General features: G+C 44.9%; 1 protein-coding gene across 1 annotated transcript in view; it reads right to left on the bottom strand.

The window, feature by feature from the left end:
* The window catches only part of LOC128693970 (uncharacterized), a 14475-nt gene extending 4123 nt beyond the window's left edge, over nucleotides 1-10352 (bottom strand). The window contains exon 1 of the mRNA XM_053783915.2: nucleotides 10244-10352. Coding sequence (XP_053639890.2) covers nucleotides 10244-10246 — 3 coding nt within the window. The 5' untranslated portion in view covers nucleotides 10247-10352. The remainder of the gene's footprint in view (nucleotides 1-10243) is intronic.
* Between the last annotated feature and the right edge of the window lie 11272 nt (nucleotides 10353-21624).

Raw genomic sequence — 21624 nt, 5'->3', positions numbered from 1 at the left:
TATATCAGAGCAGTGTGAGGGAGTGTGCCGGGGAGCATAATGAGAGTGTGTATATCAGAGCAGTGTGAGGGAGTGTGCTGGGGAGCATAATGAGAGTGTGTATATCAGAGCAGTGTGAGGTAGTGTGCCAGGGAGCATAATGAGAGTGTGTATATCAGAGCAGTGTGAGGGAGTGTGCTGGGAGCATAATGAGAGTGTGTATATCAGAGCAGTGTGAGGGAGTGTGCTGGGAGCATAATGAGAGTGTGTATATCAGAGCAGTGTGAGGCAGTGTGCTGGGGAGCATAATGAGTGTGTATATCAGAGCAGTGTGAGGCAGTGTGCTGGGGAGCATAATGAGTGTGTATATCAGAGCAGTGTTAGGGAGTGTGCCAGGGAGCAGTATGAGAGAGCGTGTATATCAGAGCAATGTTAGGGAGTATGCCAGGGAGCACTATGAGAGAGTGTGTATATCAGAGCAGTGTGAGGGAGTGTGCCAGGGAGCATAATGAGAGTGTGTATACCAGAGCAGTGTTATTGTGTCAGGGCAGTATGAGGGAGTGTCACAGGGGAGGAAATAAAAGGTCCCGACTTGGAAAACCCCACCAGGTGTCCAGCAGTCCGGGACAACGCCCGTCATCAACACACACAGTGGATGGGCGGGGTGGGTAGGTTTATGAGTTGAATGGGTAGATGGGCGAAGCCAGTACCCAAACCCCCGTTTCCCCTTTCCTCACTCACCCATCAATCAATCCCCCTCCCTATCCCTCTCCACTCACGAAACAATCCCCACTCAATTTTTACCATGATTCGTATTAAGTGATTCATTTTTTTACCCAGAAATTCGTGATTCAAGGATTTGCTTGACCAGGAAGAGGAAGAGAGAACCGTCAGGGAGGAAATGTATGCTTTAGCAGTTAGTCAAGTGTGACGCCTTGCTCACTCTCCTCCCATATTACAGTATATATTATACTATTCTCACTCTCCTCCCTCAGTACACTCCAAGGCACGATTACCATTTGATATATATATATATATATATATATATATATATATATATATATATATATATATATATATATATATATATATATATATATATATATATGTATTACAGTGCATGACAGTAAATAGATATGCTAAACTGAGTGCCTATTAGATATACCAAGTATATCCAGTGCATATAAACGGGATACTCCTCTTGAAGCCTATCAGTAGCTTCACTAACAGTAGCTTCACCACCAGTAACCTCACTAACAGTAGCTTCACTAACATTAGCTTCACTAACAGTAGCTTCACTACCAGTAGCTTCACCACCACTAGCTTCACCAGAGTAGCTTCACTGCCAGTAGCTTCACAACCAGTAGCTTCACTACCAGTAGCTTCACCACCACTAGCTTCAACAGAGTAGCTTCACAACCAGTAGCTTCACTACCAGTAGCTTCACCACCACTAGCTTCACCAGAGTAGCTTCACTACCAGTAGCTTCACCACCACTAGCTTCACCAGAGTAGCTTCACTGCCAGTAGCTTCACTACCAGTAGCTTCACCACTAGCTTCACCACTAGCTTCAGCAGAGTAGCTTCACTACCAGTAGCTTCACTACCAGTAGCTTCACTACCAGTAGCTTCACCACCAGTAGCTTCACCATCACTAGCTTCACCAGAGTAGCTTCACTACTAGTAGCTTCACCACCACTAGCTTCACCAGAGTAGCTTCACTACAAGTAGCTTCACTACCAGTAGCTTCACCACCACTAGCTTCACCAGAGTAGCTTCACTACAAGTAGCTTCACTACCAGTAGCTTCACCACCACTAGCTTCACGAGAGTAGCTTCACTACCAGTAGCTTCACTACCAGTAGCTTCACCACCACTAGCTTCACCAGAGTAGCTTCACTACCAGTAGCTTCACTACCAGTAGCTTCACCACCACTAGCTTCACCAGAGTAGCTTCACTGCCAGTAGCTTCACCACCACTAGCTTCGCCAGAGTAGCTTCACTGCCAGTAGCTTCACCACCACTAGCTTCACCAGAGTAGCTTCACTACCAGTAGCTTCGTACCAGTAGCTTCACCACCACTAGCTTCACCAAAGTAGATTCACTGTCAGTAGCTTCACTGTCAGTAGCTTCACTACCAGTAGCTTCACTACCAGTAGCTTCACCACCACTAGCTTCACCAGAGTAGCTTCACTACCAGTAGCTTCAACACCACTAGCTTCACCAGAGTAGCTTCACTACCAGTAGCTTCACTACCAGTAGCTTCACCACCACTAACTTCACCAAAGTAGATTCACTGTCAGTAGCTTCACTGTCAGTAGCTTCACTACCAGTAGCTTCACTACCAGTAGCTTCACCACCACTAGCTTCACCAGAGTAGCTTCACTACCAGTAGCTTCAACACCACTAGCTTCACCAGAGTAGCTTCACTACCAGTAGCTTCACTACTAGTAGCTTCACCACCAGTAGCTTCAACACCACTAGCTTCACCAGAGTAGCTTCACTACCAGTAGCTTCACTACCAGTAGCTTCACCACCAGTAGCTTCACCACCACTAGCTTCACTAGAGTAGCTTCACCACCACTAGCTTCACCAGAGTAGCTTCACTACCAGTAGCTTCACCACCACTAGCTTCACCAGAGTAGCTTCACTACCAGTATCTTCACCACCACTAGCTTCACCAGAGTAGCTTCACTGCCAGTAGCTTCACCACCACTAGCTTCAGCAGAGTAGCTTCACTACCAGTAGCTTCACCACCACTAGCTTCACCAGAGTAGTTTCACTACCAGTATCTTCACCACCACTAGCTTCACCAGAGTAGCTTCACCACCAGTAGCTTCACCACCACTAGCTTCACCAGAGTAGCTTCACCAGAGTAGCTTCACTGCCAGTAGCTTCACCAGAGTAGCTTCACTACCACTAGCTTCACCACCAGTAGCTTCACCACCAATAGCTTAACCACCACTAGCTTCACCAGAGTAGCTTCACTACCAGCAGCTTCACCACCACTAGCTTCACCAGAGTAGCTTCACCAGAGTAGCTTCACCACCACTAGCTTCACCAGAGTAGCTTCACTATCAGTAGCTTCACCACAAGTAGCTTCACTACCAGTAGCTTCACCACCAGTAACTTCACTACCACTAGCTTCACCACCAGTAGCTTCACTACCAGTAGCTTCACCACCAATAGCTTAACCACCACTAGCTTCACCAGAGTAGCTTCACTACCAGCAGCTTCACCACCACTAGCTTCACCAGAGTAGCTTCACCAGAGTAGCTTCACCACCACTAGCTTCACCAGAGTAGCTTCACTATCAGTAGCTTCACCACCAGTAGCTTCACTACCAGTAGCTTCACCACCAGTAACTTCACTACCACTAGCTTCACCACCAGTAGCTTCACTACCAGTAGCTTCACTACCAGCAGCTTCACCACCAGTAGCTTCACTACCAGTAACTTCACTCCCAGCAGCTTCACTACCAGCAGCTTCACTACCAACAGCTTCACCACCAGTAGCTTCACTACCAGCAGCTTCTCCACCAGTAGCTTCACTACCACTAGCTTCACTACTAGTAGCTTCACTACCAGTAGCTTCACTACTAGTAGCTTCACTACCAGTAGCTTCACTACCAGCAGCTTCACTACCAGTAGCTTCACTACCAGTAGCTTCACTACCAGCAGCTTCACCACCAGTAGCTTCACTACCAGTAGCTTCACTACCAGTAGCTTCACTACCAGCAGCTTCACCACCAGTAGCTTCACTACCAGTAGCTTCACTACCAGTAGCTTCACTACCACTAGCTTCACTACTAGTAGCTTCACTACCAGTAGCTTCACTACTAGTAGCTTCACCACCAGTAGCTTCACTACCAGCAGCTTCACCACCAGTAGCTTCACTACCAGTAGCTTCACTACCAGTAGCTTCACTACCACTAGCTTCACTACCAGCAGCTTCACCACCAGTAGCTTCACTACTAGTAGCTTCACTACCAGTAGCTTCACTACCAGCAGCTTCACCACCAGTAGCTTCACTACCAGTAGCTTCACTACCAGCAGCTTCACCACCAGTAGCTTCACTACCAGTAGCTTCACTACCAGTAGCTTCACCACCAGTAGCTTCACTTCCAGCAGCTTCACCACCAGTAGCTTCACTACCAGTAGCTTCACTACCAGTAGCTTCACTACCAGTATCTTCACTACCAGCAGCTTCACCACCAGTAGCTTCACTACCAGTAGCTTCACTACCAGTAGCTTCACTACCAGCAGCTTCACCACCAGTAGCTTCACTACCAGTAGCTTCACTACTAGTAGCTTCACTACCAGTAGCTTCACTACCAGCAACTTCACCACCAGTAGCTTCACTACTAGTAGCTTCACTACCAGTAGGTTCACTACCAGTAGCTTCACTACCAGCAGCTTCACCACCAGTAGCTTCACTACTAGTAGCTTCACTACCAGTAGCTTCACTACCAGCAGCTTCACCACCCGTAGCTTCACTACTAGTAGCTTCACTACCAGTAGGTTCACTACCAGTAGCTTCACTACCAGCAGCTTCACCACCAGCAGCTTCACCACCAGTGGCTTCACTACCAGCAGCTTCACCATCAGTAGTTTCACTACCAGCATCTTCACTACCAACCAGCATCTTCACTACCAGCATCTTCACTACCAGCATCTTCACTACCAGCATCTTCACTACCAGCATCTTCACTACCAGCATCTTCACTACCAGCATCTTCACTACCAGCATCTTCACTACCAGCGTCTTCACTATCAGCATCTTCACTACCAGCATCTTCACTACCAGCATCTTCACTACCAGCATCTTCACTACCAGCATCTTCACTACCAGCATCTTCACTACCAGCATCTTCACTACCAGCGTCTTCACTACCAGCGTCTTCACTACCAGCATCTTCACTACCAGCATCTTCACTACCAGCATCTTCACTACCAGCATCTTCACTACCAGCATCTTCACTACCAGCGTCTTCACTACCAGCGTCTTCACTACCAGCATCTTCACTACCAGCATCTTCACTACCAGCATCTTCACTACCAGCGTCTTCACTACCAGCGTCTTCACTACCAGCATCTTCACTACCAGCATCTTCACTACCAGCATCTTCACTACCAGCATCTTCACTACCAGCGTCTTCACTACCAGCGTCTTCACTACCAGCATCTTCACTACCAGCATCTTCACTACCAGCATCTTCACTACCAGCATCTTCACTACCAGCGTCTTCACTATCAGCAGCTTTACTACCAGCATCTTCACTACCAGCATCTTCACTACCAGCATCTTCACTACCAGCATCTTCACTACCAGCATCTTCACTACCAGCATCTTCACTACCAGCGTCTTCACTACCAGCGTCTTCACTACCAGCATCTTCACTACCAGCATCTTCACTACCAGCATCTTCACTACCAGCATCTTCACTACCAGCGTCTTCACTATCAGCAGCTTTACTACCAGCATCTTCACTACCAGCATCTTCACTACCAGCATCTTCACTACCAGCATCTTCACTACCAGCATCTTCACTACCAGCATCTTCACTACCAGCATCTTCACTACCAGCATCTTCACTACCAGCATCTTCACTACCAGCATCTTCACTACCAGCGTCTTCACTATCAGCAGCTTTACTACCAGCATCTTCACTACCAGCGTCTTCACTACCAGCATCTTCACTACCAGCGTCTTCACTACCAGCATCTTCACTACCAGCATCTTCACTACCAGCATCTTCACTACCAGCATCTTCACTACCAGCATCTTCACTACCAGCATCTTCACTACCAGCGTCTTCACTACCAGCATCTTCACTACCAGCATCTTCACTACCAGCATCTTCACTACCAGCATCTTCACTACCAGCGTCTTCACTACCAGCGTCTTCACTACCAGCATCTTCACTACCAGCATCTTCACCACCAGCATCTTCACTACCAGCATCTTCACTACCAGCATCTTCACTACCAGCATCTTCACTACCAGCATCTTCACTACCAGCATCTTCACTACCAACCAGCATCTTCACTACCAGCATCTTCACTACCAGCATCTTCACTACCAGCATCTTCACTACCAGCATCTTCACTACCAGCATCTTCACTACCAGCATCTTCACTACCAGCATCTTCACTACCAGCATCTTCACTACCAGCGTCTTCACTATCAGCAGCTTTACTACCAGCATCTTCACTACCAGCATCTTCACTACCAGCATCTTCACTACCAGCATCTTCACTACCAGCATCTTCACTACCAGCATCTTCACTACCAGCATCTTCACTACCAGCATCTTCACTACCAGCGTCTTCACTATCAGCAGCTTTACTACCAGCGTCTTCACTACCAGCATCTTCACTACCAGCATCTTCACTACCAGCATCTTCACTACCAGCATCTTCACTACCAGCGTCTTCACTACCAGCATCTTCACTACCAGCATCTTCACTACCAGCATCTTCACTACCAGCATCTTCACTACCAGCATCTTCACTACCAGCGTCTTCACTATCAGCAGCTTTACTACCAGCGTCTTCACTACCAGCATCTTCACTACCAGCATCTTCACTACCAGCATCTTCACTACCAGCATCTTCACTACCAGCATCTTCACTACCAGCGTCTTCACTACCAGCATCTTCACTACCAGCATCTTCACTACCAGCATCTTCACTACCAGCATCTTCACTACCAGCATCTTCACTACCAGCGTCTTCACTATCAGCAGCTTTACTACCAGCATCTTCACTACCAGCATCTTCACTACCAGCGTCTTCACTACCAGCATCTTCACTACCAGCATCTTCACTACCAGCATCTTCACTACCAGCATCTTCACTACCAGCATCTTCACTACCAGCGTCTTCACTATCAGCAGCTTTACTACCAGCATCTTCACTACCAGCATCTTCACTACCAGCGTCTTCACTATCAGCAGCTTTACTACCAGCATCTTCACTACCAGCATCTTCACTACCAGCATCTTCACTACCAGCATCTTCACTACCAGCATCTTCACTACCAGCATCTTCACTACCAGCATCTTCACTACCAGCATCTTCACTATCAGCATCTTCACTACCAGCGTCTTCACTACCAGCATCTTCACTACCAGCATCTTCACTACCAGCATCTTCACTACCAGCATCTTCACTACCAGCGTCTTCACTACCAGCATCTTCACTACCAGCATCTTCACTACCAGCATCTTCACTACCAGCATCTTCACTACCAGCGTCTTCACTACCAGCATCTTCACTACCAGCAGCTGTCTTCAGCGGCCAAGGAATAATCATCATGATTTCTTTCTCACTAACGCCGAACCTGTAAAAGGTGATACAGCTCCTGGGAGACAGGAGGCAGTCAGGTTTCATCCAAACAAGGAGAAGGTAGCTCCAGTTCCTGGATCAAGAATTCCTCACCGGCGTCAAGGCACCTTTTCTTCTCCGCCTTTAAAGAGGTAATATTCTGTTCAATATTTTTGTCTAATATTTTTTCATAAATGTGGCGTAGATGAGACATTTATTTCTCCCTGATGGGATTGGGATGACCCTGGCTTCCTTCCAGCTTAGGAATATCTCCAGATAAATACGCACGGCAGAGCAGACATTTTGACTTTACAAGAGCTATCCCGCAGGGCATACTTGATACTAGTATTCTCAGGTATTGCTGACGGGTCTCATTTTGCTCCCATCCATATTTCAGAATCACTAACTGGCTACAGCTTCTCATTACTGAGCTCTTTATTATCACTGGTTTTAATGTGGTTCATTCTGCACCTCCTTTAATTCCTTTCATCTGGTATAAGCGTTCGTGATCATTGTTTACAAGCTCATCCGTTAATTTATTCTGTTTTTTTCCTAAACGGCCAGATGTGCCGCTCCTGGGAGGCCAGATGTGCCGCTCCTGGGAGGCCAGATGTGCCTCTCCTGGAAGGCCAGATGTGCCTCTCCTGGGAGGCCAGATGTGCTTCTCCTGGAAGACCAGATGTGCCTCTCCTGGGAGGCTAACTGTGCCTCTGCAGTGGTCTTCCTCCTGCTGCTTATTCTTGACCATATTCCATGAAAATGGTCTGGCGACACTGACAAGATGTGAAAGACACTTATGTACATTTCAGGACATTATTAGGAAAAACGTTTCACAACGAGTGGCGAAACGTTCCCTTTAATAAATGTTCTGAACTCTACACAATTGATTTTTCCACATCATCTTCCGTACCTGATGTGTCTAGTTCCTCGTGTAAACTTGCTGTGGGAGTCTACGTGGCTACTCCTTGGAGATACCTGGAGTATACCAGGAGAGAGTTTCGGGGGTCGACGCCTGCGCGGCCCGGACCGTCACTAGGCCTGGTCAAATTTCTGACTTCTCTAGCTTAAATTATTTTGTTTTACCACATTGGTTGTTTCCCACTAAGAAGATATAATTTTCCTGTCTAATCCCAACCATCAGCCGACACATGACTTCCGGAGAAATGCCATGGCATGGGAATATCATGGTAGCGAGCACACTGCAATAACCTCATCATGGTTCACGGCTCTATGAAGAAAACATTGAACTACACACGTAAAGACAAACTTTTCACTATATACGGTGTTATTAAAATAAACATTTCACTGGGTGTTATGTTATTAATATCAATGCTTTGCAAAGAAAATGATAGGATGGATAATGAGAACTTTCAAAACGAGAGATGCCAAGCCAATGATGATCCTTTTCAAATCACTTGTTCTCTCTAGGCTGGAATACTGCTGTACATTAATATCTCCATTCAAAGCAGGTGAAATCGCAGATCTAGAGAATGTACAGAGATCCTTTACTGCACGTATAAGTTCTGTCAAGCACCTTAACTACTGGGAACGCTTGGAAGCACTTGACTTGTACTCGTTGGTACGCAGGAGGGAGAGATATATCATAATCTACACTTGGAAAATCTTGGAAGGAATGGTCCCAAATCTGCACACAGAAATCACTCCCGACGAAAGTAAAAGACTGGGCAGGCGATGCAAAATGCCCCCAATAAAAAGTAGGGGCGCCATTGGTACACTAAGGGAAAACACCATAAGTGTCCGGGGCCCAAGACTGTTCAACAGCCCCCCATCAAGCATTAGGGGAATTGCCAATAAACCCCTGGCTGCCTTCAAGAGAGAGCTGGACAGATACTTAAAGTCAGTGCCATATCAGCCGGGCTGTGGCTCGTACGTTGGACTGCGTGCGGCCAGCAGTAACAGCCTAGTTGATCAGGCCCTGATCCATCGGGAGGCCTGGTGGGTAGGTAAGACACATAGGCAACAGTTAGGCAACTTTATTCCGAAACGTTTCGCCTACACAGTAGGCTTCTTCAGTCGAATACAGAAAGTAGGCAGGAGCAGTAGAGATGTGAAGACGATGTAATCAGTCCATCACCCTTGAAGTCGTAGAATTTGAGGTTGTCAGTCCCTCGGCCTGGAGAAGTTCAGTTCCATAGTCAGATAGATAACAGATAGTTCCTATGGAACTGAACTTCTCCAGGCCGAGGGACTGACAACCTCAAATTCTACGACTTCAAGGGTGATGGACTGATTACATCGTCTTCACATCTCTACTGCTCCTGCCTACTTTCTGTATTCGACTGAAGAAGCCTACTGTGTAGGCGAAACGTTTCGGAATAAAGTTGCCTAACTGTTGCCTATGTGTCTTACCTACCAACCTGTCGGTATTGTATACCATTTTGATGTTCAGGGAGGCCTGGTCATGGACCGGGCCGCGGGGGCGTTGATCCTCGGAATAACCTCCAGGTAACCTCCAGGTTATCCAGGTAACCAGGTATGACACATAATTATCCATAATACATATGAATGTACCCATGATGTATATGAATAGTCATATACAGATGGATCCGTGATACATATTAGGTATCTTGACTCACGAAATCGTAATAACACAATTACAAACAAAACAGGGAACGGGTGGGGATTGAACCCATGGCTAGTGCAAACGACCATAACTATTGTTATTTCAATCCAGAGCTACAAAGAGGATTGTTTATCCATGTGTAACGTCGCCTCTCAGCGGAGTTCATCCCTCCGGATTCCCGTCACACCTGAGGTGGACCAAGTGCCACTCCTCTCGTTTCATTAATAAGAACTGCGGCTTAAAATGAAGTCTAACAGGAATATTACGTGCACTCATTATTTTCAATTAAACAGATTCGTTAATTCTAAAGATTCTTTTTTTTCACTACACGTAGTGTTATCGAGAAGAACTCACCATTTCGACGATGTAGGTAGTAGGTAGATGCGGGTAACCCACTGACTGAATGACTGGTGGTTCTCGCACCACTATTTATACGCTCTCCTCCCTGGCCCAAGCATCCCCCTCCATCCTCCAACATACTAACGCTATCATACACCTAGTACTCTGAATTCCTTTCTTGTATTTTACCTGCAGATAGCAACGAATTTGCAATTAATGTTGCTACTATACTTCCATCATATACCCTACAGCGTCACTCCAATAAATTCTGCGTTATAGTACATTTATGTACTGATAGTGCAAGAAACACCTCTGAGATTTGTGATTATTATTTCTTTCTGATGCCAGATGTAATTCAAACTGAGAAATAAAAAAAAGTTCTCTCGGCATTTACGAATACCTGGAAACCCCAGTGACGTCATGACGTTCTTCTTCCACGTACAAAGGATTATTAGTTTCGGTAGCAATGATAAATTTTAAGCGCTTCTCAAGCTCTCCCAGAGAAGTTAGCATGAAGAGAAACTTAGTCTGCGTGTTTAGCAGCCATTCCAGGAGAGGTGAGGCCTCGAAGACGATAAGGAAATACCTCACATGGCACATACACATGGCACCCACCCATGGCACCCAAGCATGGCAACCATGCATGGGATCCCGGCTATAGAATACGTTGGACAAGGGAAAACACTGTATTACGGTTTTTCAAGACATTTAAGGGTTATTGGGATAATATTGGAAACCGGTTGGGAGGAGGTTAGTAGGAAAAAGGGTGAGGTTCTTACCCAAACTAGGGTAAGAACCTCAGGAGTGACTGCCCAGGCTTGGGTGAGGACATGCAAGTTGGAGAAGAACTGGGGCATACTGAAGGGTACTGGGAGGAAGAGTGAAGGCAGTGTGTCAAAGCCCTATTGTTACTCTTTCGATACTTTTCCCCACAGTCGCATTATCTGTGAAATTAATAATGTATATAAATTAGTAAAGTATATACTAAATAAGTAAAGTTAGTTAGAAGAAGCCAGTGTTCTTTTATAATATTTAGTTGGGTTAGGTTAGGTAAGGTTCGTCAGGAAACAGGACAAATGTTTCCTGACGCGGGTCTTAGTCAGATGATGACCCGCCTTTGGAGCTTTTGGTCATCTGACCGAGGCCTTCCGCTGGCTTACCGGTCCACCCCTTTAAAAATTATGGTCATTTATAACCATTGTTATATATTATTTAGTAAATGTTAAATCTCGGTCTGTTTTAATATTTTCGTTGTTTAATTGTCCCAGTCCGTCTATTCCATTGTTATTAAGAAATTTGATAAAATATCTATAACTTTACTGTAAGAGGTAAAAGTAGTTAAGTAAGTTTATTCAGGTATACACAAATACAATTACATAGATTATAATACACAGCAGAATAAGTGTAAAGAACCTAGGATAACCCAAAAAAGTCAGACAAAGTGACTTATTTCCATTGAGAAATCAACTAAAATAGTGTTGGAAATTAGCCAGCGACTGAATCACCAGCACAATGATAGATTCTTACCATACTATTGAGCACTGTGGAGGACGAATTGATAGAGTAGTGTAGGTTTAGGTGTCTCAAAACAAGTGTCGACATACCGTCTGGATTTAAGTACTTCCGTGATCATATAAGCTAGTGAGCACTTTCGTGACTAAAATCATTTGTGTGGTTCCTTGACTATGTACTTCCGTGTGTATACTCAACCATTTATGGTTGCAGGTATGTGTATGTTATACATTGCCATTGATCGTGTGGAAGTCTAATTATAGTTTTTTTTTTTAGCTCACTTGTTTTACATAATCAGGAATAAAGTACTGGTTCAAGGCTTAATCACTGCGGAACCCCAGTTGGTATTCAGACCTAACTTGGTATGATTCTTCACACTTTGTATTCTCTTTTTTTAGTTACTCCTTGAGTCAGTGGATCACTCATCCTGTCGTCTCTCTCTGTGCTTCCAGCTTGACTCAGTCTCCCCTAGAACAACAAAGAAAACCTGGCATACTGTGGAACAGACCTGGGAAGCTGGGACACTCCAGACCTGGGATGCTGGGACACGCCAGACCTGGAAAGCTGGGACACGCCAGACCTGGAAAGTTGGGAGACTCAGCTCACTTGGGGGACGTGATTGTCCTCAGATGTCGGGGAATTCCTGAACCCTGCGGATGCTGCTCCACACACACACACACACTTCACTTAAGGAAAAGAATCTTGGGGAAGTGTAATACCGAGCAAATCTCCTGAGGCGAACACTAACGAAATAACTGCTGCAGCATATGGGCGCCTGGCAAACCTAAGAACAGCATTTCGACACCTGAGTAAGCAATCGTTCAAGATTCTGTACGCCATGTACGTCAGGCTCATATTGGAGTATGCAGCACCAGTATGGAACCCACACCTGGTCAAACACGCCAAGAAATTAGAGAAAGTTTAAAGGTTTGCAACAAGACTAGTCCCGGAGCTATGAAGTATGTCCTACGAGAAGAGATTAAGGGAACTCAACCTAAAGAGACTGGAGGACAGGGGGGATAGGGAACACATGATAAAGACATAAAATACTGAGAGGAATTCACAAGGTTGATAGGGACAGAATGTTTTAGAGATAGGATACGGCAACAAGGGGTAAAAACTGGAACTTGAAAATTCAAATGAGTCACAAGGATGTTATGAAATATTTCTTCAGTTATAGAGTTGTCAGGAAGTGGAATAATCTGGAGAGTGATGTAGTGGAGGCAGGATCCATACATAGCTTTAAGAAAAGATACGATGAAGCTTATGGAGCAGGGAAAGAGTGAACTTAGTAGCGGTCAGCGAAGAGGCGGGGCCACGAGCTGTGAATCGACTCCTACAATCACAAAAAGGCGAGTACAAATAGGTGTAGTATACACAGGAGCTGTGACTCAACCCTTGCAATCACAAATAGGTGATTACAAATAAGTGAGAGGACACACACACACACACACACGCTAAATGGAAACTAAAATGGTAACTAACACAGAGAGAGAGAGAGAGAGAGAGAGAGAGAGAGAGAGACAGACAGAGAGAGAGAGCAGCATAATGATGTCAACGAGATAAAGTCAGTTGATCAAATGAAAATACTGGCCCACAGATGGCTCCAACTTCATCCTGTTCCCTACTTGTATGTCTCATAACAATAAAAATGCTTTCAAATGAGCTGATGTAGGTAACAGTTCTTAGCTTGCAAATAAAGTTAGGAATCCTTAACCTGTAAATAGCTTGTCAATAAAGCTAGGGATCCTTAACCTTGTCAAACCCTGTGTAGAGAGAGAGAGAGAGAGAGAGAGAGAGAGAGAGAGAGAGAGAGAGAGAGAGAGAGAGAGAGAGAGAAAGGAGAGAGGGAACTAGGAAATATTATAAATAATACTGAATGAGTAACAATGAGGATTTTTTTTTTTTTTTTTTGCTCATTTGCACCTGGGGAGACTGCCATGATGTAGGTACTAGTACTACTACTGCTCTACTGCTGCTACTGCTACTGCTACTGCTGCTGCTGCTGCTACTACTACTCTGCTGCTACTGCTGCTGCTGCTACTGCTGCTGCTGCTGCTGCTGCTGCTGCTGCTGCTGCTGCTGCTGCTAGCTGCTGCTACTGCTGCTGCTGCTGCTGCTGCTGCTGCTGCTGCTGCTGCTGCTGCTGCTGCTGCTGCTGCTGCTGCTGCTGCTGCTGCTGCTGCTGCTGCTGCTGCTGGTGCTGCTGCTGCTGCTGGTGGTGCTGCTGCTGCTGATGCTGCTGCTGCTGCTGCTGCTGCTGCTGCTGCTGCTGCTGCTGCTGCTGCTGCGCTGCTGCTGCTGCTGCTGCTGCTGCTGCTGCTGCTGCTGCTGCTGCTGCTGCTGCTGCTGCTGCTGCTGCTGCTGCTGCTGCTGCTGCTGCTGCTGCTACTGCTGCTGCTACTGCTACTGTACCACTGCTAGCTGCTGCTGTTGCTGTTACTGCTACTAGTAATAATAATAATTAGTAATAATAATAATTTCAGTATACAAATAAAAAACAGTAAGCACAGAGATACAATTTATGAGTAAAATAAACCACATAACTTTTATTGCATGCAAAACAAAATAATAACATTAAGACAGTACTGGAAACTACATCAGCCAGGTGCAGGAGGATCCGAAAATCTCGCCGATGCTCTCACGGAGATAAGATTGATTGATTCTCTCTCTTTATTACTTCCTCTCGACAAATATATTCAAGGTACGACTGGATTTTCTCGAGAAAATTATGTCAACCTCTAGAGCGATGAAATGAGAGGCGGAATTTAACGCCATTCTGGGAATTACTGATGGCGATGATGCAGTATGTGGGAGAATTGTTTCCTTAACAAGGATTTGAATAGAGTTTGCAAGGAGTGGCATAGCGTTTAGAAGGAGTAGGATTGCATTTATAGAGTGGGAAAACGTAAAAAAAAAAAAAATAGAATTTACAAGAAGTGGGAAAGCGTTCGCAAGGACTGATTTAGAAATTACCCGGAGTGAGGCATCATTAGCGAGGAGCAAGAGAGTATTCACAAAAAGTGAGAAAGCCTTTGCAATTAGCGAGATAGCTAAATAAAACACGTATGCAACACCTGGCTATCTTTAATGAATCTAATACAGAGGAGTGAGACCTCTATACTGGAGCCCGTGGAAGTAGCAGGGGAGAAGCAGCAGCTAAAGACATTGTTATACGTGGGCTGGGGCTCTCTAGGGAAAAGTACGTTAAACCCATAAGGTGAACCAGCAATTTAGCAATGGAGTTGTAGAAGATATTCTATGGTCTAAGATTCCGTGTTGTTGCTGTGTCGGGCAAGTATCATCTCACCATATTTTCTACAACTCCAGTGTTATGATCCTGACCTGCTTTCACTAGTGGTCCTCATCCACCAAATAAATTACGTAAAGGTAGACTTATGTGATGAATAATTATAACAAATAAAATATTAAATCAAACTGTATTTTGAAATCTTTGGCCTCCGAAAATTTAAATAACATCAAATTATTGATGGATAGTTGTGCAAATAATAAATGGGGAAATAATAATGATTTCATAATATAAAAGTTAACTAGGGAATATACTAATAATTAGTTATATATCTCATAGTTTATCTAGACAGAGAGTTTACCTTAATCCCTATTTTAGTGATTAAAATATTCTTGAACGTGAGTGTACAGTTGGATTGTAAGCTTAAAGACCCACGTACAATCAGTATAGGTTTTTATCATTATACTAACAAAGTATCACTATACTTACATAGTATCACTATCACTATACTTACACAGTAACACTATCACTATACTTACGTAGTATCACTATCACTATACTTACATAGTAACACTATCGCTATACTTACATAGTATCAGTATCACTATACTTGCATAGTATCACCATCACTTTACTTACATAGTATCACTTTCACTATACTTACAAAGTATCACTTTCACTATACTTACATAGTATCACTGTCACAGAAACAGAAACAAGGGGTCATACTTGGAAGCTGAAGACCCAGATGAGTCAAAGGGATGTTAGGAAGTATTTCTTCAGTCATAGAGTAGTCAGGAAGTGGAATGGCCTAGTAAGTGAGGTAGTGGAGGCAGGAACCATACATAGCTTTAAGATGAGGTATGATAATGCTCATGGAGCAGGGAGAGAGAGGGCCTAGTAGCACTCAGTGAAGAGGCGGGGCCAGGAGCTGAGTCTCGACCCCTGCAACCACAATTAGGTGAGTACTATACTTACATAGTATCACTATACTTACACAGTATCACTATCACTATACTTACATAGTATCACTATCACTATACTTACACAGTATCACTATCACTATACTTACATAGTATCACTATCACTATACTTACATAGTATCACTATCACTATACTTACATAGTATCACTGTCACTATACTTACATAGTATCACTATCACTATACTTACATAGTATCACTGTCACTATACTTACATAGTATCACTATCACTATACTTACATAGTATCACTATCACTATACTTACATAGTATCACTATCACTATACTTACATAGTATCACTATCACTATACTTACATAGTATCACTGTCACTATACTTACATAGTATCACTGTCACTATACTTACATAGTATCACTATCACTATCACTTGGGGCCAGTGACCATGTGGTTTTAAGCTTCGAATACACAGTAGAGCTACAAGTGGAGGGAGAAGCAGGAAGGCCAGGACGAATGAAGCCAAACTACAAGAAAGGGGACTACACAGGAATGAGGAACTACCTGAACGGGGTTCAGTGGGACAGAGAACTGGCAGGGAAGCCAGTTAATGAGATGATGGAATATGTAGCAACAAAATGCAAGGAGGCTGAGGAGAGGTTTGTACCCAAGGGTAACAGGAATAATGAAAAAGCCAGGATGAGCCCATGGTTTACCCAAAGGTGCAGGGAGGCAAAAACCAAGCGTGCTAGGGAATGGAAGAAATATAGAAGGCAAAGGACCCAGGAGAATAAGGAGAACAGTCTTAGAGCCAGAAACGAATATGCACAGATAAGAAGGGAGGCCCAAAGACAATATGAAAATGACATAGCAGCGAAAGCCAAATCTGACCCGAAACTGTTGTACAGCCACATCAGGAGGAAAACAACAGTCAAGGACCAGGTAATCAGGCTAAGGAAGGAAGGAGGAGAGACAACAAGAAATGACCGTGAAGTATGTGAAGAACTCAACAAGAGATTCAAAGAAGTGTTCACAGAGGAGACAGAAGGGACTCCAGAAAGACGGAGAGGTGGGGCACACCACAAAGTGCTGGACACAGTGCACACAACCGAGGAAGAAGTGAAGAGGCTTCTGAGTGAGCTAGATACCTCAAAGGCAATGGGGCCAGATAACATCTCCCCATGGGTATTGAGAGAGGGAGCAGAGGCGCTATGTGTACCCCTAACAACAATATTCAATACATCTATCGAAACAGGGAGATTGCCTGAGGCATGGAAGACAGCAAATGTAGTCCCAATCTTTAAAAAAGGAGACAGCCATGAAGCATTAAACTACAGACCAGTGTCACTGACATGTATAGTATGCAAAATCATGGAGAAGATTATCAGGAGAAGAGTGGTGGAACACCTAGAAAGGAACGATCTCATCAACAGCAGCCAACATGGTTTCAGGGACGGGAAATCCTGTGTCACAAACCTACTGGAGTTCTATGACATGGTGACAGCAGTAAGACAAGAGAGAGAGGGGTGGGTGGATTGCATTTTCTTGGACTGCAAGAAGGCGTTTGACACAGTTCCACACAAGAGATTAGTGCAAAAACTGGAGGACCAAGCAGGGATAACAGGGAAGGCACTACAATGGATCAGGGAATACTTGTCAGGAAGACAGCAGCGAGTCATGGTACGTGGCGAGGTGTCAGAGTGGGCACCTGTGACCAGCGGGGTCCCGCAGGGGTCAGTCCTAGGACCAGTGCTGTTTCTGGTATTTGTGAACGACATGACGGAAGGAATAGACTCTGAGGTGTCCCTGTTTGCAGATGACGTGAAGTTGATGAGAAGAATTCACTCGATCGAAGACCAGGCAGAACTACAAAGGGATCTGGACAGGCTGCAGACCTGGTCCAGCAATTGGCTCCTGGAGTTCAATCCCACCAAGTGCAAAGTCATGAAGATTGGGGAAGGGCAAAGAAGGCCGCAGACGGAGTACAGTCTAGGGGGTCAGAGACTACAAACCTCACTCAAGGAAAAAGATCTTGGGGTGAGTATAACACCAGGCACATCTCCTGAAGCGCACATCAACCAAATAACTGCTGCAGCATATGGGCGCCTAGCAAACCTCAGAACAGCATTCCGACATCTTAATAAGGAATCATTCAGGACCCTGTACACCGTGTACGTTAGGCCCATATTGGAGTATGCGGCACCAGTTTGGAACCCACACCTAGCCAAGCACGTGAAGAAACTAGAGAAAGTGCAAAGGTTTGCAACAAGACTAGTCCCAGAGCTAAGAGGTATGTCCTACGAGGAGAGGTTAAGGGAAATCAACCTGACGACACTGGAGGACAGGAGATATAGGGGGGACATGATAACGACATACAAAATACTGAGAGGAATTGACAAGGTGGACAAAGACAGGATGTTCCAGAGATTGGACACAGTAACAAGGGGACACAGTTGGAAGCTGAAGACACAGATGAATCACAGGGATGTTAGGAAGTATTTCTTCAGCCACAGAGTAGTCAGTAAGTGGAATAGTTTGGGAAGCGATGTAGTGGAGGCAGGATCCATACATAGCTTTAAGCAGAGGTATGATAAAGCTCACGGCCCAGGGAGAGTGACCTAGTAGCGATCAGTGAAGAGGCGGGGCCAGGAGCTCGGACTCGACCCCCGCAACCTCAACTAGGTGAGTACTATACTTACATAGTATCACTATCACTATACTTACATAGTATCACTATCACTATACTTACATAGTATCACTGCCACTATACTTACATAGTATCACCGTCACTATACTTACATAGTATCACTATCGCTATACTTACATAGTATCACTATCACTATACTTACATAGTATCACTATCACTATACTTACATAGTATCACTGTCACTATACTTACATAGTATCACTGTCACTATACTTACATAGGATCACTATCACTATACTTACATAGTATCACTATCACTATACTTACATAGTATCACTATCACCGGTGGCCCTGTGGCCTGGTGGCTAAAGCTCCCGCTTCACACACGGAGGGCCCGGGTTCGATTCCCGGCGGGTGGAAACATTTCGACACGTTTCCTTACACCTGTTGTCCTGTTCACCTAGCAGCAAATAGGTACCTGGGTGTTAGTCGACTGGTGTGGGTCGCATCCTGGGGGACAAGATTGAGGACCCCAATGGAAATAAGTTAGACAGTCCTCGATGACGCACTGACTTTCTTGGGTTATCCTGGGTGGCTAACCCTCCGGGGTTAAAAATCCGAACGAAATCTTATCTTATCTTACTATACTTACATAGTGGGCGCCTGTGACAAGCGGGGTTCCACAGGGGTCAGTCCTAGGACCTGTGCTGTTCTTGGTATATGTGAACGGCATAACGGAAGGGATAGACTCAGAAGTGTTCTTGTTTGCAGATGATGTGAAGTTAATGAGAAGAATCAAATCGGATGAGGATCAGGCAGGACTACAAAGAGACCTGGACAGGCTACAAGCCTGGTCCAGCAACTGGCTCCTTCAGTTTAACCCTGCCAAATGCAAAGTCATGAAGATTGGGGAAGGGCAAAGAAGACCGCAGACACAATATAGTTTAGATGGCCAAAGACTGCAAACCTCACTCAAGGAAAAAGACCTGGGGGTGAGTATAACACCGAACATATCTCCTGAGGCGCACATCAATCAGATAACTGCTGCAGCATACGGGCGCCTGGCAAACCTACGGATAGCATTCCGATACCTCAGTAAGGATTCGTTCAAGACTCTCTATACCATTTACGTCAGGCCCATACTGGAGTATGCAGCACCAGTTTGGAATCCACACCTAGTCAAACACGTCAAGAAATTAGAGAAAGTGCAAAGGTTTGCAACAAGACTAGTCCCAGAGCTACGGGGATTGTCCTACGAAGAAAGGTTGAGGGAAATCGGCCTGACGACACTGGAGGACAGGAGGGTCAGGGGAGATATGATAACGACATATAAAATACTGCGCAGAATAGACAAGGTGGACAAAGACGGGATGTTCCAGAGAAGGGACACAGACACAAGATGTCACAATTGGAAGTTGAAGACTCAGATGAATCAAAGGGATGTTAGGAAGTATTTCTTCAGCCATAGAGTAGTCAGGCCGTGGAATAGCCTAGAAAGTGACGTAGTGGAGGCGGGAACCATACATAGTTTTAAGGCGAGGTATGATAAAGCTCATGGGGCAGGGAGAGAGAGGACCTAGTAGCAATCAGCGAAGAGGCGGGGCCAGGAGCTATGAATCGACCCCTGCAACCACAAATAGGTGAGTACAAATAGGTGAGTACTATACTTACACAGTATCACTATCACTATACTTACATAGTACGAGACTAACAAGGGAACCAAAATATTTCCTAGAGGAACTTTCGCTGTTAATTACCTGGAGTTTACCTGGAGAGAGTTCCGGGGATCAACTCCCCCGCGGCCCGGTCTGTGACCAGGCCTCCTGGTGGATCAGAGCCTGATCAACCAGGCTGTTACTGCTGGCTGCACGCAAACCGACGTACGAGCCACAGCCCGGCTGGTCAGGAACCGACTTTAGGTGCTTGTCCAGTGCCAGCTTGAAGACTGCCAGGGGTCTGTTGGTAATCCCCCTTATGTATGCTGGGAGGCAGTTGAACAGTCTCGGGCCCCTGACACTTATTGTATGGTCTCTTAACGTGCTAGTGACACCCCTGCTTTTCATTGGGGGGATGTTGCATCGTCTGCCAAGTCTTTTGCTTTCGTAGTGAGTGATTTTCGTGTGTAAGTTCGGTATTAGTCCCTCTAGGATTTTCCAGGTGTATATAATCATGTATCTCTCCCGCCTGCGTTCCAGGGAATACAGGTTCAGGAACCTCAAGCGCTCCCAGTAATTTAGGTGTTTTATCTCCGTTATGCGCGCCTTGAAGGTTCTCTGTACATTTTCTAGGTCAGCAATTTCACCTGCCTTGAAAGGTGCTGTTAGTGTGCAGCAATATTCCAGCCTAGATAAAACAAGTGATCTGAAGAGTGTCATCATGGGCTTGGCATCCCTAGTTTTGAAGGTTCTCATTATCTATCCTGTTATTTTTCTAGCAGATGCGATTGATACAATGTTATGGTCCTTGAAGGTGAGATCCTCCGACATGATCACTCCCAGGTCTTTGACGTTGGTGTTTCGCTCTATTTTGTGGCCAGAATTTGTTTTGTACTCTGATGAAGATTTAATTTCCTCGTGTTTACCATATCTGAGTAATTGAAATTTCTCATCGTTGAACTTCATATTGTTTTCTGCAGCCCACTGAAAGATTTGGTTGATGTCCGCCTGGAGCCTTGCAGTGTCTGCAATGGAAGACACTGCCATGCAGATTCGGGTGTCATCTGCAAAGGTTTCGATTCACTGTTGTTGGTTTGAATAATATGTTTCCTAGTATTTAAGTATATGCACCAAGAAGTATATATACTCCAGTTATATACACTGAGAGCTTTCTTTAATATATATTTTAGAATTTGTATATGTTAGTGTTTGATTTGCTAACCTTCATGATCAATGTGTAGTCAACAGGGGGCCAAACCAACACAATAAGAATATAAGCACCTGGTGTTTACATTAATATATGACTGCATGAATCAGTGTATTATTATACAGAGCTAATTTTAACCCCTGTCCTTTAAATTTTTGCTCCTTCTTCGATGACTTAAAACCCTCGTGT

The sequence above is a fragment of the Cherax quadricarinatus genome, chromosome 33 (assembly GCF_038502225.1).
Source record: "Cherax quadricarinatus isolate ZL_2023a chromosome 33, ASM3850222v1, whole genome shotgun sequence".
In the NCBI taxonomy this organism is placed as follows: Eukaryota; Metazoa; Arthropoda; class Malacostraca; order Decapoda; family Parastacidae; genus Cherax; species Cherax quadricarinatus.
The sequence above is the reverse complement of the archived record's forward strand: the minus strand, read 5'-3'. Positions and strand labels throughout refer to the sequence as shown.